The sequence below is a fragment of the Miniopterus schreibersii genome (genome assembly GCF_964146895.1).
Source record: "Miniopterus schreibersii genome assembly, chromosome: 11".
NCBI classification, from domain to species: Eukaryota; Metazoa; Chordata; class Mammalia; order Chiroptera; family Miniopteridae; genus Miniopterus; species Miniopterus schreibersii.
In genome coordinates, this window is record NC_138111.1 from 31,164,163 (window position 1) to 31,187,242 (window position 23,080).

Consider the following 23,080-nt stretch of genomic DNA (forward strand, 5'->3'; position numbering starts at 1 on the left):
CAATTTAAAAACGATAGCTTAAGGATTTTTATAATAACTAAGGTTTGGGATGGCATTTTTTATTCTGTTCTATCACTTACCAAACATTTTTTTGAATAGCCAAAATGTGCTAGGCACATAATACAAAGATTAAGACATAGTCTTATCCTTTGGGTTTAGTGGAGGAAGACATACATATATTTATGGTGTATAGTATTGGGAAATGTATGTTCTCAGTACAGTGGGAATTCAGAAAGCTACAAGAATTTTCTGTGCCTTTGATGGGGATGGACTTTAGGAAAGGATTCTTAAAAGAGGGTCTTACTAAATGTATTAGAAATTCACAGGTAGGTTAAGAGGAAGGTCAGCATTCTCGGGAGGAGTGGCAAGCATATAAGATATGTACGTATGAAAGAGTGTAGAATATTTGAAAAACTAATTTTGGGACCTGGAGTTGCTAGAGATACTGTCAGAAGAATAAGGTATAAAGAACCTTGGTACCAGACTAAGGAGATTAGGTTTTATGCATGTGCAGAGAGCTATTGAATATTTTAAGCTTTTAGATTGATTCTGGGTTTTAATTTTAGAAAATCATACTGTAGCAGTGTAGAAGATGGATTGAAGGGATAAAATTAGAGGGTGTTACAGTGTCAAGCAGAAGAAGATGGGGAAATATTACAAGGTATGAAGAAAAGAGATTTAAGAGAGGTTTAGGAGATAAACTCAACAAGATGTACTTACTAATTTGGATATAAAGTGTGTAGAAAGAGTAGGCAAGGATGACTCTGAGGTTTCTTGCCTAGACAGTTGTGTAGATGATGGTGTCATTAAACAGAGTACTTAGAGGATCAGTCCTTACTAGAGAATTGGAGATGCTTAATGAACATCCCAGTTGAGTTGTCTATACATACAGAAATTATCATAACTTTGAGTTTGAAGAACAGTGCGTATAAAGCATAAGAATGGGTTAGAATGGAATAATAGTGAATAGCAGCTACATTTTTAAGAGCAGAGTTTGGAAAAGAGAAGCCAGTGAAAGGAGACTCAAGAGTAGTCAGAAATGTACTGAGAAAACCAAGAAATGCTTGAAAAATAATGTCCTTTGGGTTTGGTATTTGAAAGGAAGTTGACCTTAATTTTAGTGTCAAAGAATAGCAAAAGCGAAATTTCAAGGGTTGGGTGGTGGGAGAAGTGAGAAAGCAAACTGACGGTGGATTATTGTTTTAAGTTTGGTCCAGAAATGAAGAAGAGGGTGGCAAGTAGGAGGGGTTAATAGACCAAGGTGTAGCTTTTTGTTTTTATTTCAATGCTTAAGATGCAAAAGATTGAGTATATAAATCAACAGGTATCTTTTTATACAAGTTGACTAGCGTAAGTTTTTGTTTTATTTGTCTTTTATCTTTAAAAAGAAAACTTTAATAAACATATTACCTGTTGATGAGTTAATTTTACTAGTGTAAACTAAGCTTAATGGTTGCCAATAATTCTTTTCAGGAGTTTGAAAATAACGAAAATGCTTCAACTCAGTCAAAGGTTATGAATAAAAAAGATAAAAGAAAGAATCATCAGGGAAAAGACAAACCTCTCACAGTATCACTAAAAGATTTTCATTCTGAAGGTAATATATATATAAAATCTATATGTAGAGTAACTGTTCTAAATCTTTGTATCCTTGAGTTGTAAGTACCTTTCTAATTTTTAAAATAAGTAAAAGTTGTTTTGTTAATCTGTTACTTAGAATGTGGAATGTAAACCTCTTTGGAAATAAACCATTTAGGGGTTAAAATAATTTAAAATCAATCATTAAAATGCCATAAAACTAGAATTTATTATTTTGTATTTCTGAACTTGTCCCTTTTCTAAAACTTACTGAAAATAAAAATTGACATTCGTAGTTTTTAAATCATCATGAAACATATTATTGTCCTTATATATAAAGTGATTTGGCTTAAACTAGATCAGGAATAGTATCTTCAAGTTTCATACATTATTGGTCAACCTCCTCAAATTATCTGGAACTACATCTTATAAAATTAAAATACAAAGTTTTAGAATGAGACTTATTACCGGAAAACTCTTTATAATATCATTTTGTAATTTTTTTTATCAAAAAGTGAAAACAGAAGAAAATTATACCGTCCACTAAATTAAAAAAAAAAAAAGTCTTTATTGATTTCAGAGAGAGGAAGCGGGGGAGAGAGAGAGAGAGAGAAATATCGATGATGAGAGAGTCGTTGATCAGCTGCCTCCTCCTGCACATCCCCTACTGGGGATTGAGCCCACAACCCGGGCATGTGCTCTGACTGGGAATTGAACCTTGATCTTCTGGATCATAGGTCGATGCTCAACTGCTGAGCTATGCCGGCTGGGCTTTCCACTAAATTTTTTAAGACAGACCACAAAGCACTTTATTTTGATGTTGGAAATGGTGAATCTTCGATCTGTACTGTATTACATAGTAGCCACTATTCATGTGTGGCAACTTAAATATAAATTAGTTAAAATGAACTAAAATAAAAAATTCCTTAGTTGCATTAGCCACATTTCAAATTCTCAGTAGCCCATGTGACTACTAGCTTCCATATCAGACAGCAGTCAGAAAGTTTTTTGAATAGTCAGAAAGTTTTTTGAACAGCACTGTGCTTATACCAAACAGAATAGTTGCTAACCAAGTGGACAGCTGTTTGTTCATTGAGCAGCATATTTGATTCATTAGAATTTAGCTTTAATACATTGGTTATTTGTTCTGTGAGGATTAGCAATACCATAGCAGTAATAAAAAAACAAAACCAAAATATACCACGCTACTGTGCTATTTTCAGAAATAAGCCTATCTGTGAAAGTAGAAATAAATTTAGAGGATTATATTGCTTTCCTTTAAGGAACAGGAAAGTTCCTTTGTTTTGGGGTTAAAAGAACCTGTATGTTAAAATAAAATTTCCAGTTTTAGTAAGAAAGATTTTGTATAAGAAATAGTTCCTTAAAAACTAAGCAGAAACATGGAAAGAATGTTTTTTAAAACTCCTTAATTTATTTTCCATATGTTTGATTTATTAAGTGTTATATAAATTTATTAGATGGATTGAGAAAGACATCAGTATGATACTGTTAAAGGGGAAACTTTACAACTATTATAAGACACAATTAACACACTCTTCCTCAGGTTCTGGCATCACATTGTGTGCTAAGTAGAACATGCTAGTAGAATGTGTAACCTACCAGAATTTGGTAGTTAGATCTGAAACTTGTGATTTTGACATTTACTATTTTTATGGGCTCTATTTGATTAACGAATGCTTTAGAGAACTGGTTCAGCTTTTACATTCTCAGTTATAAGAAAGCTATTCTATTCAGTTATATTAGTCCTTGAGAATGGAGAATTTCTGCTGTCCACAAGAAACCTTATTAAGTTAGATATTCTGATTATTTTCAATGTAAATAAGAACACTTTTTCCCTATTTGTACTTTAGTTTCAGCCTTCTGTCTGTGTGGATTCCCTTATGTCTGCCTTTTCCTCATTCTGTAATCCTTTTTCACAAATGCTGTGTTGTTATTAAGTCCATTTGTTTAATATAGATATATTTGTTTTGCCTTTTTTGTATTCATTCTATACATATACATTAATTTTTAGAATTTTTACAGTATATCACTTTGATGTGTTTCTTAAAATAAAAAAACTAGCTAATAGTTTTAAAGGACACAAATTACTATTCAACTTATTATCTTATTCCACAAAGGCAGTAATCTGTATAGTTTTTGCAGTCACAGTATCCTGTGATTTGATTTTAGACATATTTGTACCCCTTCAAGTTCTCTCCTTTCAAAAATACTATGTGAAATGAAAAACTTAAATGATGTGGAATTCAAATGTTTAAAGTTTAATAATATCCTTGTTATGGGTAGCATTTACTGAGATATAAGACCTAGTCCCTAAGCTGAACAAATTAATAGTTATATACTGAATTTTAACATCTTATCCTTAGAAAAGTAAATCTGATGAATCGTAGGCAACTCCCAAACGACTTCCAAAACTCATCGTTTTGAAATTCTTTTCAGTTACTTTGTTTACTTTCTTACATATTAAAATATTTTTATATGTTAATTTCCTTCAATGAAATGTCACTTTTTTTTTTTTTTTTACAGATCACATTAGTAAAAAGACAGAGGTAAGTGTTTTAACCATCTTTATTTTAGAAAATGCTTGATGATTTTAAGAATAATACTTCAGTGTTTAGCAGTAAGTCTTTTTTGAGTCGTAGCCATTTAAGAAACAACCCATAGGTTTTTCATGAGTAAACTTAATTATGTTTCTGGCAATTATAAGGATATAAAATTATTGTGGTAGAGTAAATATGTGATTATTTGTATGAAATATATCATTTGGCTTTAGCATCCTAATTTGTGTGTGCCTGTGAGCCAAAAGATTACATGTAAGTTAAAATTTTAGAGAAACAGTCTGTATTTTAATCTTTATTAAAAACATCCTGAAACACCATGTCTCTAGATATTTTGGAATTAAAGAAACTGTGAGGTGTAAACTGTAATTATATAGTTTATATCCATAAATAAGCTTAACCTGATCATATACTTTTCTTACCATTCACCATTAGAGGGTAGTGTAGCTATACTTTTTTTTTTTAAAGACTCCATAAAGCCTCTACAAACCCTTTAGAATTGGGAAATAAGACTACTATAAAGTATGTTTTAATATTGAGGGTGGTACTAAAATTGTTGAGTTCTTTTGACTTCTTTAGGTAATAATTTGAAAGTTTTTTTCTTATATTATGTATGTATCTTGTCAATAATTACATTAATTGATTTTTTTCAAATGGCCAGATACATATCCCTTAGTTTCACTTCAGAATATTTATATGGTTTTTGATATTTTTTTGTGGTTTCATGCATTTGCTTGACAAGTCAGGGAAATTAAATTCATGTATATGAAAATAACATCTAAATAATTCTGTGACTATATTAATAATACAGTCTTAATTCACAACAAACACAGAATTGATTTATTGGTAAGACAGATTCTGGAAATTCTTTTGAAGTTATTTACAAACCACTGTCACCATTTCTTAAATAAAATTAAATGACCACAAATATAGACTTTAATTTTATGTTTGAAAGTGAAAACATATACTTTTGGATTGATTCCAGTTTTTAATCCATTGATTTAAATGATCGTTAGCTTTATGTGAATGAGCAATCAGATACAAATGGTACACCTTATTCTTAAGAAACTGCCCCCAACTGTTAGTGGAGGGAAAAATAATTTATTTATAAACTGTTCCATGCTTGCTTTTTCTTCTTTCCTGATTTGAAAGAAAAAAAAAAAAGGCAGATTGACCAGGATCTCATCTGTTTAATATATGTACTTAATCTGAGTTGTATTTACAAGCACAGGTTTGTGACATAGCATATATTTTGTCTTTAATTATAATTTTATTTTCTTTTATTTTTGAGAATGAGAAAAAGTTTTATTTTTTTAAAAAGTATGTCTTTATTGGTTTCAGAGAGAGGAAAGGAGAGGGAGAGAGAGAGATAGAAACATTAATGATGAGAGAGTCATTGATTGGCTGCCTCCTGCATACCCCCGACTGGGGATCGAGCCCACAACCCGGGCATGTACCCTGACCAGGAATTGAACCACGATCGCCTGGATCCTAGGTTGACTCTCAACTGCTGAGCCATCCCTGGCCAGGCAAAAAGTTTTATTTTAAACTCAGCAAGTCCTAGCACCTTCACGTTGAGCAGTTCTTCCTTTTGCTTTTCTCCTCTTTTTTAAAAATTAAATTTATTGAGGTGACATTGGTTAATAGTTTCATATAGGTTTCAAGTGTACATTTCTATGATATGTGATCTGTATATTTCATTGTGTGCCCACCACCCAAATTCAAACCATCTTCTGTCACCATATATTGGGCCCCCTTAATCCCCCTACCGCCATCTCCTTCTCTCTGGTAACCACCATACTGTTCATGAGTTTCAGTTTTCTATCTCACATATGAGTGAAATCATATGGTCTTTAGCTTTTTCTAACTGACTTATTTCACTTACCATAAAATTCTCAAGGTCCATCCATGTTGTCGCAAATGGCAATATTTCATCTTTTCTTATGGCTGAGTAGTGTTTTATTATATGTATGTACCACATCTTCTTTATCCAATCCTCTGTTGAAGGATATTTTGGTTCTCTCCATGTCTTGGCCACCATGAATAATGCTACAATGAACATAGGAGTGTATATATCTTTATGAAAATTTTTTTTCAAGTTTTTCAGGTAGATACCCAGAAGAGGGATTGCTGGGTCATGTGGTAACTCTATTCTTAATTTTTTGAGGAACCACCAGAGTGTTTTCTATAGTGGCTGTACCAGTCAGTCTACATTCCTACCAGAAGTGAATAAGGGTTCTCTTTTCTCCACAGCCTCCCAAACACTCGCTATTACTTGTCTTGTTGATAATACTCATTCTAACAGGTGTGAGGTGGTATCTCATTGTAGTTTTGATTTGCATTTTCCTAATAGCTATTGAAGTTGAACATCTTTTCATATATCTGTTGATTGTATGTCTTGTTGGGAGAGGTGTCTGTTCAGGTCCTCTGCCCATTTAAAAAAAATTATTTTGTTGACAATATTACAGATGTCCCCCATTTCCCCTGCCTTTGCCTCCCTCCACCCAGCCCCCATTCAACCCCAGGCCTTCACCGCACTATTGTCTGTGTCCATGGGTTATGTATATATGCATATAATTTCTCTGATTAATCTCTTCCCGACACCTCCCACCCCCACGCCCCTTACCTCTGAGATCTGTCAGTCTGTTCCATGCATCCATATCTCTGGACCTATTTTGTTCATCAGTTTATTTTGTTCATTAGATTCCAAGTATAAGTGAGATCGTATGGTATTTTTTTATTTATGCCTTTGTTTCTCGTTCTGTTTCAACCTCTTATTGCAGCAGTCCCTTTAATATTTCTTGCAATGCTGGTTTGGTGGTGATAAATTCCCTTAGCCTTTTTTTTGCCTGGGTAGCTCTTTATTTCACCATCTGTTTTGAATGATAGCCTTGCTGGATAGAGTATTCTTGGTTTCAGATCCTTGTTTGGCATTACTTTGAATACTTAACGCCATTCCCTTCTGGCCTGTAGAGTTTCTGCTGAGAAATCATCTGACAGCCTTATGGGAGCTCCTTTGTAGGTAACGGATTGCTTTTCTCTAGGTGTCTGTAAGACTCTTTCTTTGTCTTGAATTTCTGGCATTTTAATTATGATGTGTCCGGGTGTGGGCCTCTTTGGGTTCTTCTTGCTTGGGACTCTCTGTGCCTCCTGAACTTGTTTGACTTTTTCCTTCACCAGATTAGGGAAGTTTTCTGCCATTATTTCTTTAACAGGTTCTCTAACCCTTGCTTACTTTTGACCTCTTCTGGCTACTCGTATGATGCGAATATTGTTACATTTCATGTTGTCCCACAGCTCCCTTAAACTGTCTTCTTGTTTTTCAATTGTTTTTTCTTTTTGGTTCTCTGATTGAGTGATTTTTTCCTACCCTGTCTTCTCATTCGCTGATCTGATCCTCAGCTTCCTCTAATTTGCTGTTTATTCCTTCCAATTTTTTTTTTATTTCTATGTCATTCTTAATTTCTTTTCTCATGCTGTTGAGCATCCCTTATGATCAGCATTCTGAACTCTGTATCTGATAGGTTGCTTATCTTCATTCCATTTATCTCTTCTTCTGGAGAATTCTTTTGTTCTTTTATTTGGGGCTTGTTTTTTTGTCTCCCCATTTTGTCTGCCTGTTTGGATTTGTTTGTATGTATTAGGTAGATCTGCTAGGACTCCCAGTCTTTTGGATGGTCTCTGGTGCAGGCCAACGTCAGATGCTGTTTGTGATGGCCTTGATTACCCTGTTTGAAGTTTTGTGTACCCCACAGCATGTGTTCCCCTCTGCTGGGTCTGGGTGTGTTTAGACAGGACAAGATGCTTACCAAGGTCTGCTTTTCCAAGCCCTGCGTCCAGAAGCAAATCAGGCAAAGACTCAAAGCACCCAAAGGCTGTTATTCAGTCTCTTAATGAGCCTCAGACTGTGGAAACTCCACAGGGAGGGGCTGCTGATTGTTAACAGTCTCTTAAGGAGCCTCAAGGCTGCAGAAACTCCAAAGGGTGAGGCACTTGCTTCCCCCCAGGCAAAAGCTGCTTGGAAGGTAAATGTCTGCCTGAGAAAGATGTCCTCTGCAGTTTGGGGGGAATGACTCAGCACAGGGATCCAGATGGCTCCCCTCTGAGCTCTATTACCCCTGCCAGCACCCTGGATTCTCTTCACACAGCTTTAGTCTACTCTGCCCTCCCTCTACTGGAGCCCAAGGTAGGTGGCTGCACATGAAACTTTGTGAGTTGACTCTTTAAGAGGAAAGGGTGCCTGCATTTCCAGCCGTCTCTCCCTGGCAGACAGAAATTCTGCTGCTTTTCACAGCCATATGTTACATGGGCACCTTTCTCAAGTCTGGTGCTCTAGGTGGGGAAGCCCAACTTGGGGTTTAGGCCCCAGAGTTCTCAGTGGGAACCCCCACAGCTGAGATATCCCTCCAGACCTTTAGCTGCTGCCTGTGGGAGCCCAACCAGCCCTCTCATACCTCCGTACTTCCTACTAGTCTCTGTGCAGTCTCCACTTTTCCTCCTGGCTTATAAGGGTGCTCTCCAGCTAGTCTTCAGTTGCGGTTGATTATTCAGGATGGTTTTTCTATATTTTAGTTGTAATTCCAGCTTCGTCCTGGGAGAGTGTCAGTGTAGCTTCCACTCAATCCACTACCATCTTGGAATCTCCTAAGCATGCTGCCTTAAAATGAAATCTTATTGGAGTGTACCGGAATTATTTTTTGGAACAGTAGACCTAGAGTTATATCTATACCACTTAGCAATAGAATGATTCATGGGGAATCATTAAATAAATGATTCATTTATTTAACTTTCCTGAGCCATGATTACTGTGGGAAAATAATTCTTGTTCTTTCAACCTCTTATAATGTTGATGAGATTCAAATAAAGTGATGTTTGTGTAAGTTCTTTGCAAAATATAAAGTGCTGTACAAAATTTTTAATGTTATTTGTATATTAAGCACTGATACATAATTTTTTTCCCTCTGAAACACTTTCTAATATAATGTGAAGGGAAAAGGATGAACAGTCATTGAACTGTTGGGTTATCTGCTCACAAATTCAATTAAGATGGATAAAATTAGGAGTATTAAAGGTCAAGAATCTAGGACATAGGTGGAACCATTGAGAGTGAGAGGAACATTTTCTTTAGTCTCTTGACTCCAAAACAGGAAGGTGGAGAGGCAATGATACTTTTCTTGGAGAATATGTAAATTTTGTAATTTTATGTAATTGAGTAGATTGTGATAAAATTTTATCTCCTTATCACTGATGTATATAATTTATGTAACATTATTTTTAAATGTATTGTAAAAGATTGAACATTACGAAGCTACAGTAATCAAGCCAGTGTTGAATGGAGTAATGGTAGCCATAAAAGTTGACAGAATTAAGACCCCAGAAGAGAAACCCTAACATTTATGTTCAGTTGATTTTGAATAAGGGTGCCAAAAGAATTCAGTGGAGAAAAAATAATCTTCTGAACCAATGATGCTAGATATCCACATGAAAAAGAATGAATTTGTTGGGGTAGTGAACACACAATACAGTGCTGTAGAATTGTGCACCTGAAAGCTGTATAATTTTATTAATCAGTGTTACCCAGTAAATTTGATAAAAGAGAAAAAAAAAAAGAATGAATTTGGACACCTTCTTCACACCATGCACAAAAAAGAACTGAAAACGGATTACAGATCTAAATGTAAAAGCTAAAACTAAAGCTCTAGAAGAAAATATAAGAGTAAATCTTTGTGACCTTGAGTTGTACAGTGGTTTCTTGTATAAATTGGACTTTGTCAAAATTAAAAACTTTGTGATACAAAGGACACCTTCAAGAATGTGAAAAGAGAACCCACAGAATGGGAGAAAATATTTGGTAACCATATATTTGATAACAGACTTGTATCTAGAATATATAAAGAACTCTTATAACACAAAAATAAAAGTAACCCAATTAAAAAGTGGGCAAAGGATCTGAGTAGACATATTTCCAAAAAGATATGCAAATATCCAATAAGCACATGAAATGATACATCAGAGAAATGCAACTCAAAATCACAATGAAATACCTCTCCACACCTACTCCAGTGGCCAAGTAATTCAGTTGATTAGAGCATCATCCTAATATGCCAAGGTTGCAGATTTGATCCCTGGTCAGGGCACATACAAGAATCAACCAATGAATGCATAAATAAGTGGAACAACAAATTGATGTTTCTCTCCCTTCCTCTCTAAAATCAAGAAAAAAAAAATTAGCCCAAACCGGGTGGTTCATTTGGTTGGAGTATTGTCCTGTATACCAAAGGTTACGGGCTCAATTCCCCTGTCAGGGCACATTCCTAGGTTGAGGGTTTGATCCCTGGTCAGACCATGTACAGGAGGCAACTAATTGATGCTTCTCTCTCACATCCATGTTTCTCTCCCCCTCCCTTTCTCTCTAAAAATTAATAAAAATCCATATCCTCAGGTGAGGATTGAAAAAAAGACAGATAACAAGTGTTGGTGAGACTATGTAGAAATTAGAATTCTCATACACTGTGTGTGGGATTGTAAAATAGTCTGGCTGCTTTGAAAAACTATGTGGCAAATCCTAAAAAGATTAAACATAGAGTTACCATATGTCTCAGCAATTCTACTTTAAGGCATATACCTAAGAGAATTGAAAACATGTCTGTACAAAAACTTGTGCTTGAATATTAACAGCATTATTCATAATAGCAAAAAACGAAAACAACCCAAATTTTCATCAGCCAGTGAATGGAGAAATAAAATGTGGTGTATCCATCAATGGGATATTGTTTGGCAATAGGAATGAAATAGTGATACATGCTATAATAATAGATGAACCTTGAAAACATTTTGCTAAGTGAAAGAAGCCAATCACAAAAGACCACATATTATATGATTTTATTTATATCAGATGTCTAGAATAGACAAATCTATACAGACAGAAAGTAGTATACTGAGGGGGAGGTATTAGGAGAAAATGGGGAACGACTGCTAAGAGATTCAGGGTTTCTTTTTGTGGTGATGAAACTTATAAAATTAATTGTGGGTATGGCTGCACAACTCTGTGAGCATATTTAAAACCATTGAATTGTGCATATTAAATGGGTGAATTGTATGGTATATGGATAAAAATTTTTTTTTTTAGTCAAGCAATACCCAACTCAATATGAAGAAGAAAACATTTCAAAATGTGTCTCTACTATTTATCTTCTGGAGAGAGAGGAGAATTAGATGGTTGATTGTCTCTTAGTTAACCTTTTTCTTTCATTCTCCTTCTAGTGGCTGACTAGGCTTATTAAATGCATACACTTTTGTGTTGAATGATAGTAAATCACAATTCATTTTTAACAGGAATTGAGTTCTTCTCAAACTTTATCACATGATGGAGGATTCTTCAATAGACTGGAAGATGATGTTCATAAAATTCTTATTAGAGAAAAAAGAAGAGAACAGCTTACAGAATATAATGGAACAGATAATTGCGCAGCTCATGAACACAACCAGGCATGTAAAATAGAAAATTCTCTTAAAATCACAGTAAAACTAAAATATAATTTTTCCTTTTAAAAAAACATAAGCAGTGGAATCGATTATGATTCTATTAAGGCATAGCTTTAGGATTTGTCTTTAGTTGCAGATGTTTATATTAAAAAGTGTGAAATACTTCATTGATGAATATTTTTTGAGCATGTGCTAGATGCTAGGTATTATTAGGCTCCAGTGGAGGGGAGTAAGAATACCAAGATGGGTAAGACTGTCCTTTCCTTAGACACTCAGGGTAGTGGGGATTGGAGGAGGTAGACCTGTAAAAAGAATATTCAGCACGGTGAAGGCTTTAAGAGAGAGATGAACAATAAAGAGGTTTTGAATAGAAAAGATAACATCACTCAGGTAAATTGTGAAAGGTACATAAAGAAGTGACATTTGGGATGGACTTTGAATGATGAATAAGTAACTGTATAAGCTGAGAACTGGAGAAAGCCTAAGGGAATTGTAAGAACAAAATCCCAGAATTATGAAAGGCCATAGACTGAATATTCAGGAAACTGAAAAATTCTGCATCTAAGAAGTAGAATTAAGTGAGTGTGTGACAGTAAGGCTAGAGAAAGAGATTGCATTTAGATTATAAAGGTATTTTTATGTGAAAATAAGTTAGAATTTTATCCTGTAGACCAGGGGTTGCAGACTATGGCCCACAAGTCAAGTCTGGTTAGCAGTCTGTTTTTATAAGGCCCACAAGCTAAGAATGGTATTCACATTTTAATTTTTTTCCTTTTTATTGAATTTATTGGGGTTACACTTTTTAACAAAATTATACAAGTTTCAGGTGCACAATTTCACAAAACATCTACACTGTATTGTGCGTCCACCACCCCAAATGAAGTCTCTGTCCATCACCATTTATCCCCCCATACCCTCCTCCACCTCCCCTCAACCCTCCTCTCCTGGCAGTCACTACACTGTTGTGTCTATGAATTTTTTCTTTTTCGCTCAATCCTTCCACCCCCCACCCAGTCCCCTAACCATCCCCCACAGCTGTCAGCCTGCTCTCTATCTATGAGTCTCTATTTTGCTTGTCATTCACGAATTCCTACAGTGACTATTCCAAATTCCAAAAGCCTGCTTCCCACCTTGTCATTCTCTTCAATGGATGTTATCTCTTTGTTTCCTAAGACTGATAAATTGAATTGTTCAACAAATTAAACACCTACTATATTGTTTTATAGGACCCAAGAAGTCAGACCCTTAAGAACTGTTTACTCCAATGCAGCAATAAGATTAATTAATAAATAACACTAACATAATTCCACATGAAAATCTATTTAAAAAAAAAATCTTTATTGATTTGAGAGAGAGGAAGGGAGAGGGAGAGAGAGAGATAGAAACATCAATGATGAGAGAGTCATTGATCGGCTGCCTCCTGCATACCCCTGATTGGGGATCGAGCACGCAACCCGGGCATGTGCCCTGACTGGGAATCGAACCTTGATCTCCTGGATCCTAGGTCAGTGCTCAACTGCTGAGCCATGCTCGGCCAGGCTAAAAATCTATTTTCAACTCATTAGTGGGTAATCCTTGCCTGCCCTGAGGTATTTGTGAGTTTCTTCTTTCCTGGCACTGATTTAATGTTTTCCTGTCTTGCCTTGACTGTCAAAGTTTATGTACAGTCCAAGCAACCGTGGTAACATTTATGGTTAGCATATTTGCTTTCTTCTTTTTTATTGACTATGGTTTTCCCCTTTTTGGTCCATATCTTTTTATTTTTTAAGCCATTTCAGATAATTTTTGGATAGAAAGAATGACATTAATATATTTAAACAAATAGGCATCTTAAACTCTTTGTAGAACAAACTTGGGTATATATGCTTAGTTAAATGATTAAATAATATTAATGGTCTAATAAAACCATAGGACAGTGCAGGATGGTAGAAAGGGAAGTCTTTGAAATTAAATCTAGTAACAGGATATAGCTTCTGCAGCTGCTACATTGGATGAAATTATCTATCTTTCATGTACTGTTAGGAAAATTAGCAATTATGATTTTAAAGGTTTAGCAGAGTATGTTGTACACAGTACACATTCAATAGATAATTATTTTTGTACAAGGTAGAAAGCGGTAAGTCCAAAGAAAGGATATACTGATAAAGTATGATAGTAATTCACATGAATGGAGATTGGAGATGGCTTTCTTAGAAGAAAATAGCTTTTGAATTAGGCAGTAGAATTTGAACATGCAGAGGGGGAGGGAGAAGAAACTGGGATGCCGTGAGTAATAGTATTGAGACAGTGAAGTATAAACCAGTTTAATTAAAATAGAAGGATCATACAGGAGAATAATATCATTAAATTTGTTGTGATAATTGGTTAATAAAATTATATAGGTTTTAAGTGCACATTTCTGTGATACATGATCTGTATATTGCATTATCTGTGCCCATCACACAAAGTCAAATGTTCTGTTACCATATATTTGACCCCTTTTACCCTTTACTACCTCCCCTACCCCCTTCCCTCTGGTAACCACTATACTGTTGTCTGCGCCTATGAGATTTTGTTTTTCTTGTATGTTCATTTGTTGCTTTCAGTTTTACATCCCACATACAGTGAAATTATATGGTTCTTGGCTTTTTCTGTCTGACTTATTTCACTTAGCATGATATTCTCAAGACCCATCCACGTTGCTGTAAATGGCAGTATTTTATTTCTTATGGCTGAGGTGTTCCATTGTATGTAGGTACCACATCTTCTTTATCCAATCATCTGTCGAAGGACACTTTAGTTATTTCCATGTCTTGGCCACTGGGAATAATGCTGCAGTGAACATAGGGGTGCATATATCTTTGCAAATAAATATTTTCATATTTTTTGGGTAGTTACCTTGAAGAGAGGTTCCTGGGTCATATGGTAACTCTATTCTTAATTTTTTGAGGACCGTCCATACTGTTTTCAGTGTTCAGATTCCTGATCTGTATATTGTATTATATATTTTTTTTACCTTACTTGTATCATTCATATATATTTCTTTTGCATATATGAAATATTTCATAATTTAAAAAATTGATTTTCTCATATTATGTCATTGAGTGTAATGGGAAAAATGATTGAGGCCATTTAAAAAAATACTTTTTTTTTTTTTAATCTCCTTCCTCTCCCCATTGTACTCCTTTCTCAGTGAAAGAAAGCTCTTTTTGCCAAGGTTAAAATCCTTTTTTACTATACAGTAATTAACATGCCAGGAATTTTTAAAGGTGAAAAAAATAATTCAATCCTAATTTGGCCATTCTTAACATTTGGTTTCACTTTTGAATACTCCTTTTCTAGGACAATGCCACATATATAGGTATTTAAAAATAATTGTAACAGTAAGTACTATAGTTTCATAGCCCTTTTGTAAAGCATGCATTATATTCTGTCAAATCAACATGCTGTAATTTGCTTGGTCAATATCCTCTTATTGAACACTAAGGTGGTTTAGAGTTGGTTACCTGATATTCATTGAATATCTTTATGTATTTAATTCTTTGATGAGTTATTTCCTTGGAATAAATTCTTTTTAAAATTTATTTTAAATATATCCTTATTGATTTCAGAGAGAGGAAAGGAAAGGGATAGAGAGATAGAAACATCAATGATGAGAGAGTCAATGATAGGCTGCCTCCTGCACACCCCTGACTGGGGATCGGGCCTGCAACCTGGGCATGTGCTCTGACTGGGAATCGAACCCCAATCGCCTGGATCCTAGGTCGACACTCAACCGCTGAGCCACGCCCGGCCGGGCAGGAATATATTCTTAAAAATAGTAAATGAGTCAAAAGATATAAACATCTGTGTTGCTCTTGATGTGTATCAACATTGTCTTCTATCGGCAGGATGTTTTCTCCACAGCTTCACTGGTACTGGGTAGATCATCCACTCCTGATCCCATTCACTTTATGGCCTTCAGGTCTCTGTTTTAGTAATTGCCCTTATGGCATATTTCACCGTTTTATTCTGTGGATACCTTATACTCACTGCGTGCAAACTTGTCTTATCATCTACTCTCCAAACCAAGTGTTTGGCTTGACTTCCGTCATTTCTGGTTTTGGTTTTATCATTTTATCTAGCTATCCAGACTCTAAGCCTCCTTTTTCACTTTCTTGTTTTTCAAGGTTTGGGAATTTTTAATCTTTGAAATATTTTTCAAATCTACCTTCTTTTCCATGTCCTTAAACTTCAAAATCTGTTGAATCAAGTACAGCAGCAAGTCTTTCAATAACGTGGTTTAATTCAGTGTTATTTCATTTTAACATTGACATGATGCTATAGGAACTTAATTGGTTTTGTTATACATCATTTCACTCAAAGTTCCAGAACCTGTTCGTTACCTTAAGTGAGGACTTACAGCGTCCTTGACCTGCCGTTTAAGGTCCTCATGCTGTGCTTTTCAAGCTGAGAGTCTCAATTCATTTAACAGGTTTTGAAATCAGTTTAGTAGATTGCTACCAGCATTTGCAAAACAAAAAATGTCAAGAGTATTTATTCATATTTCATGAAATTTGTTTCTGTGTATATTTTGTTGTGGTCCTAATTTTCTATGGATATGTTCTTTTGCCCCCCAGTAATGTAGAAACTAATATGGACCAGTTTCTAGTTAAATGCAGATGGTGAGCATTTCAGGTCACTAAGTAATAGTGAACATTAAATAATTCAATTGAACATTAAATAATTCAATTTTGATAACTAAATTGTTTTCACTTACCTACACTGAGAAAAAATTTTAATATATACCAGTTTGATATAATAATTTTTGCTCACTATTGAGATTGTACAATTTTTCATGATTTTTGCTCATATGCCTGTCATGGATTGTGACTTATTATTTCCAGATATTCATTTATCTTTTAATTTTGTTATAGTATTTTTAGAGATTTTTCATCAAGTTAAATCTATCTTTCCCTTTTAGTTTTCTCCCTTTGTATCATGTTCAGAAGGGCTTTCCTACTTAAAAACAATAGGTATTCATATTCATCTAAATACTATTTTAATACTTACGTGGTCTCATTTTTCAAAATAAAAATAGTATTTTATATTATTAAATGATTATATACTCAGCATAAAGCAATTTTGATAAAAGAGTTTTTTTAAGTATATCTTTATTGATTTCAGAGAGAGGAAGGGAAAGGGGGAGAGAGAGAAACATCAATGATGAGAGTCATTGCTGGTCTGCCTCCTGCACAACCCCTGCTGGGGATCGAGCCTGCAACCTGGGCATGTGCCCTGACCAGGAATCGAACCTCAGTCTTCTGGATCCTAGGTCACTGCTCAACCACTGAGCCATGCCCGGCTGGGCGATAAAAGAGTTTTTAAATGAAGTGAAAATCTTTCATAACATCATGTCCTAAGAGAATTATTAAAATTTTGTTTTATGTCCTCCCTGCATTTTTCCTTGGCATGTAGCTTTACAATTTTGGGATCATGTTAATGTATTTTATAGTTTATATTATAATTTTTAGTGATTTGAAGAGTTTATAGTTTTATAAATTTACCATATATTTAGCTTATATCCTATAGTTGGGCATTTAAATTGATGTCCAATTTCTTGTAATAATCATAGTGAACACTGATAGACACTTTTCCCCTCACCTTTAAGATAAATTCCTAGAAGTGAGATTCCTGGGGCTAATAGTATGTATATTGTTAATTTTGGTCCACCCACCTTATCCCTTAAACTGGAAACTGGAAGTGTACATCTTTCTCACCTGCCATATTCAGCTTCTCGTTAAATGCTCTTGATTACACTTTTAAATAATTTCTTACATGGTACACTTCTTTCCATTTAAACTGCTTCCACCCTAATCAAAGGCATAATCTTCTCTGACCTGGACTTGCAGTAGCAGTTAAAGGGTCTTTCCACCTGTCTTATCCCACTCTAATCCATTTTCTGCAGTCATCCTTTAAAACCATAAATCTAACATAAATCTTATAGTCCTGCTTAAAACCCTTCACTGCTTTCTCTTTTACTCAGAATAATGTGCAGACCATCCTTATTGCCTACAAGGCCCTCCAAGATCAGGCCTCTACCTGCTTTTCCAAAATCATCCTGTACTATCTTCTCTCACTAAGTTCTAACCACACTGGCCTCTTTTTCCTTCAAATTCTGTAGGCTCTTTTCTACCTCAGGGCTTTAAAACATATTGTTCTACCTGGAAATCTCTTACCTCCTCCATTTCATTTCATTTCATTTCATTTCATTTCATTTCATTTCATTTCATTTCATTTCATTTCATTTCATTTCATTTCATTTCATTTCATTTCATTTCATTTCATTTCATTTCATTTCATTTCATTTCATTTCATTTCATTTTCACTTATTATTTTATTTTATTATTTCACTTCACTTCTTCATTTTATTTTATTTTTCCATCCATTCCCACCTGAGGATATGTTTATTGATTTTAGAGGTGGGGGTGGGGGTGGGGAGAGAGAAAGAAACATTGACGTGAAAGAGAAACATCAGTCGGTTGGCTTCTATACTTGCCCCTACTGGGCATCACCTGCAGCCTAGGTAAGTGCCCTGAGGGGGAATCAAACCTGCAACCTTTTGGTGTATGGGATGATGCTACAGCCAACCAAGCCACCCTGCCAGGGCTTGTAGCATTTCTTTATGTTATGTCTGCCGCCTCCACCAGACAAGTCCCACCAGGGCAATCTTTTCAGTTTTGTTCACTATTGTATACCCAGCACCCAGCAGCAGTTAGGTAATCAGTGAATATTTTTAGAATAAGTTAATGTTTCCACATATTCATTAGATAAGTAGAATCAATTTATACTGTTATCAAAAGTACGACTTTGGGTTGATATTTTTTGCATTTGAGTTTATTTTGTTATATGGTGCAAGATGAAGGGATTTATTTTCCCAGTTAGCCATTTGTCCCATAACCTACTATTCTTCTGTAATTCAGCCTTTTCTCACTTTAAAATACTAACTATATTTATATTACAATAAATTCTTATGTCGTAAGTCTCTTTATGGACTTTATTTTCTGTTACATTGCTCTGTTAACCTAGGTGCCATGACCATGTAATTTTATTTTTGCTGTACTGTATACACTTATTTGTTAGACAAAATTCCGTTCGTTGCATTAACTATATTTGATTCCAATCTGTATTCTCCCAGATGAAGTGGTTTTGACTGTCTTGCTAAAGTTCCAAAGTACAAAATGCTACTGGAATTTTAATAGAAATTGTATTGAATTTACAAAGTAGTATATTTAGTAATATTTAGTCTTCCTATCTACAGACATACTTTGTTCTATGTCCTTTTCAGTATTTTGTAATTTTCTTTATGGATCCTGAACATTTCTGAATTTTATTCTGGGAGATATTTTTATTGCTTTTGGGAGAAAATGGTTTTTCTACTTATATCTTCTACCGTTAATTGCTGATACAGAGAAAAGCTATTTATTTTTGTTTTTATTATTTACTTATTTTTTCTCATAAGCTTTCAATTCTTTTGGGTGCTAAAGATAGACTAATAACTTGTCACAGAGCACGTTTAATATGTTTATTCATAGACATCATTTCAAAGTCTTGATATTCTAGGGTATGTTTGTAGTTTGAGATTAATCATAAATATCTTATTTGCTTGCATTTTACATAATTAGAATTATATCATTGAGTAGCAGTGGAAATACAGTCAACAGTTGAAGGTCATTGAAGAAAACAAAAAAATAGAGAAAATTAGGATTTTTTTTCTCTTAAATTTTTCACAATGAAATACTGTAAACCAGAATTAGCAGGCTGTCTTAGTTCTAAAACAGTGTTTTTCTCTTTTCAGGAAGTAGTTCTGAAAGATGGAAGAATTGAAAGACTCAAGTTGGAACTTGAAAGGAAAGATGCTGAAATCCAGAAGCTAAAAAATGTGATCACTCAGTGGGAGGTTTGTTTATTTACTGTTTTTATTATATATAAGTATGTTTATTGTTTGATTGAAATAATGTTTCTGCTGTTTTGGTTTTTAAACTCATTAATGTTATAAAAGTGAAATGATAATATAGTTTCTTTTTATTGTAAGATATATATAACAATTAGCCATTTTAACTATTTTTAAGCGTACAATTCAGTAGCATTAAGTACCTTCGTAATGTTGTGTAGTCATCACCACTGTTTCCAAAACTTTTTCATTATTCCAAACAAACTCTGCACCCATTAAACAGTTCCCTATTTCCTCTTCCCTTGCAGCCTGTGGTAACCTCTAGTCTTTATGATTTTGCTTCTCCTGAGTACTTCATATAAGTGGAATCATACAATATTTGTTCTATTGTGTCTGGCTTATTTCACTTAGCATGTTTCAAGGTTCATCCAAGTTTTAGCATGTGTCAGAATTTCATAGTGAATAGAGCTGTAGTTGACTGAATAAGTTTTTTTCTTCATATTTTTATTTTTCCATCTGACCTGTCTCCCTTGTTCATTTCTAAGCTGCTCAGAATTCCTACTTCCTTTATATTTACTGTGTTGCTTACTTCTGTTCATTGTATTAACTGCAGTATTACTCAGATTTATCATCAGCAAATTACTGGGCAGAAAATTTAGTAAATCTGTATTTATTGGACTTGATTTAAAATATATTAAATTTGTTTTATGAGAAAGACTTTTGAATCTGGTAACTTCTGTACCTATCTGTGTACATGATGAGAGAAGAAATGACAAGTTTCTTATACTGATCTGTTTCTGATTTCTTGTTTTTTTATAATGTATTAAATGTATTGTTTTTTCTAATGTATTAAGTATTTATAAGTAATTCCGAGTGTGTTATATGTTGAGTAAAGGTGGTGTGTAGGGAGAAAATTCTCCAGAATATGGAGGTTAACATGGAAACACAGTTCCTCTTTTCATAAATGTATAATCGTATCATTTATGTAGTATGAAAAGCAGCTAAGCCATTTGAGAAAAAAAATTGAAAAAGAATCAAAAGATATTTCAGTAAATTACTAATTTGTATCAGACAAAAATTACTTTAACATTTAGTTAGTAAAATAACAAGAGATTAGTAAATTTAGTCTTAACTGAGAAGACACAACTGTGCTGTACAGTTCAGTAACCATTACATGAGTATAACCTAAGTTTAAGTTAAATAAAGTTAAAAATGTATTTTCTCAGTCACACTAGGTGCTTTTCCAGTAGTTAATAGTCACGTATTGGACAGTGGCAGATAAAGAACAGATACAGAAAGTTGTAGTATAGTACCGGATACTCCTGGTACAGAGCTATGAATAATTTTTTTTCTAATTATTTTGAAATGTTAAGGGTTTCATTTGAGGAAGAAAAGAGAAAGACTTCAGGATCTTTTAATGTTATCCTGAGTTTTCTCCACTTTTATCCCTCTCTTTTATTTTTCAATCACCAGGGATTTAATATAAGTAGTAGACAGTTCTAAATACATTTTCCTTCATCCTGTTTCTTTCAAAAGTAACTATGTCTTTGAGAAAGTTGAGAACTCACAGCTCTATAAATCAATAGTAAATCATTAATTTTATCATTTACTTTAAAAAATGAAATCTTTTTTTCTTTGACTATTAGGCAAAGTATAAAGAAGTAAAGGCAAGAAATGCACAGTTATTGAAAATGCTTCAGGAAGGTGAAAGTAAGTGATTTTTGTGGTTTTAGAATTAAACATCTTAAAAATATTTTAAGATAATTTTTCAAGATACGTGATTTATTAACTCAACAAAATAAAAAGGTTTCCCAAAGTGATACAAACTGGATTGTTGCTGATAATTTTGTTACTACAAGTCACTCTTACAGTACCTTAGGTATTAAAATTATTCATGTAAGAGAAATCTTGAAATTTCAATTTTTATAAATTGTTAGACTACATTTATCAGGAAAACAAGAATAACATTTGCTTAAGAGTCTGCTTTTTAGTTATTAGATGAGAAGACCTATCATCATTTTAGACTTTCCTTCTCCATAACCTCCCACTCTTCATACTCTTGCTGCCACTCTAAACTCTCAGCAATAGGTCAGAAGCAGGAAGCCAAGGAAATCAATCAAAACTGATTAGAGAGAGTAACCAAAGAATTTATATGCATATATACACAACCCAAGGACACGGAAAATGGTGGGGAGAGGGACCGGGGAGGGGGATGCGACGGGGTGGAATGGGTCATTGGGGAGAAAAAGGGACATTTGTAATATTTAAAAAAAAAAAAAAAAAAAGACATTGTTTATTCACCAAAACAACAAACAAAAAAACACACAACTGATTAGAGAGCCTGGCTGGGTATGACTCAGCGGTTGAGCATCCACCTAGGATCCAGGAGATCGAGGTTCGATTCCTGGTCAGGACACATGCTGGGTTTCGGGCTTGATCCCCAGTAGGGGGCATGCAGGAGGAAGCCGATCAGTGACTCTCGCATCATTGATGTTTCTCTCTCTCCTTCTTCCTCCCTCTCTCTGAAATCAACAAAGATATATTAAAACAAAAACAAAAAACTGATTAGAGATTAAAATAAGACTAGGAAAGTTGATGTTTTATGAAAATCCTCACAAATTAGTTGCTTTCTTGATTGTTTACCTGATGACATTTCCCTTGAAAATTCTATGAAAATTTTCCATTCATGACAGAAAAGAAAATGTATATTAATTTTTAATATAAAGTCTATGCCAAGAAAATTATTAACCATAAAAGAGACATAGAGAAAGACATGAATAAATGAGAAAATCTTCTGGACAAAATTAAGTCTAATAAACAATTTTCCCTGTTAATATTAATGAAATACCAAATATAGCTCCTGTGAGTACTGTATAGCACTTAAGAAATTGTGAAACTCACCTTGAAGAATAAATAAGACCAAAAAATTTGTTTCAAATATGAAGATACTGGGAGAATTGTCCAACCAAAATTTAAACTATATTATTAAATAACAGTTATCAAAACAATATGAGTAAAAACCAGAAATCTTGTCCAGTTGAACAGAATATATAGTCTTGAAGTAGATTCAGGCTTATTTTTTAACTTTTCTATTTTTTATGATATAACTATAATTTATTATACAGCTTAACTATGATGAAATAGAAGTTAAAGTATAATGGGGAAAGGCATTATTTGGACAATTAGAAACCAACATCCTGAGATTCATTTAGATCTGTTCACGTTACTGAGCTCATGTGGATCATTTAATGAATAAAATTATGAAAATAATTGTTTACAAGGTATGTTTCTCATAGAATAAATTAAGGGTATAATTGGATGTATGATTTTTAAATATGTAAAAGAAATACACCTTAGTTAAGGAAACATTGTAAAAAGTGAGAAAATTAACTGATAAAAGCTTACTCTCAATAATGGATTAAAATTGGCTACTAGTAAATAAAAATCAGTGTCCATACTATAAATAATCCAACTAGAAGAATTTGATATAGGACCATTACATGAAAAATACAGTATATTAGAGTATATA

General features: G+C 34.0%; 1 protein-coding gene across 3 annotated transcripts in view; it reads left to right on the top strand.

Moving 5' to 3' along the window:
• GKAP1 (G kinase anchoring protein 1) overlaps positions 1–23,080 on the top strand; it is a 48,272-nt gene that overhangs the window by 20,277 nt on the left and 4,915 nt on the right. Inside the window, exons 6-10 of one of the 3 annotated variants that reach the window (XM_081152545.1) lie at positions 1,474–1,597; positions 4,123–4,145; positions 11,490–11,642; positions 19,456–19,557; positions 21,198–21,261. In XM_081152545.1, the coding sequence (XP_081008671.1) occupies positions 1,474–1,597; positions 4,123–4,145; positions 11,490–11,642; positions 19,456–19,557; positions 21,198–21,261 (466 nt within the window). Of the gene's footprint in view, positions 1–1,473; positions 1,598–4,122; positions 4,146–11,489; positions 11,647–19,455; positions 19,558–21,197; positions 21,262–23,080 lie in introns of all 3 variants that reach the window. The other 2 variants (XM_081152546.1, XM_081152547.1) reach the window with 2 other exon arrangements.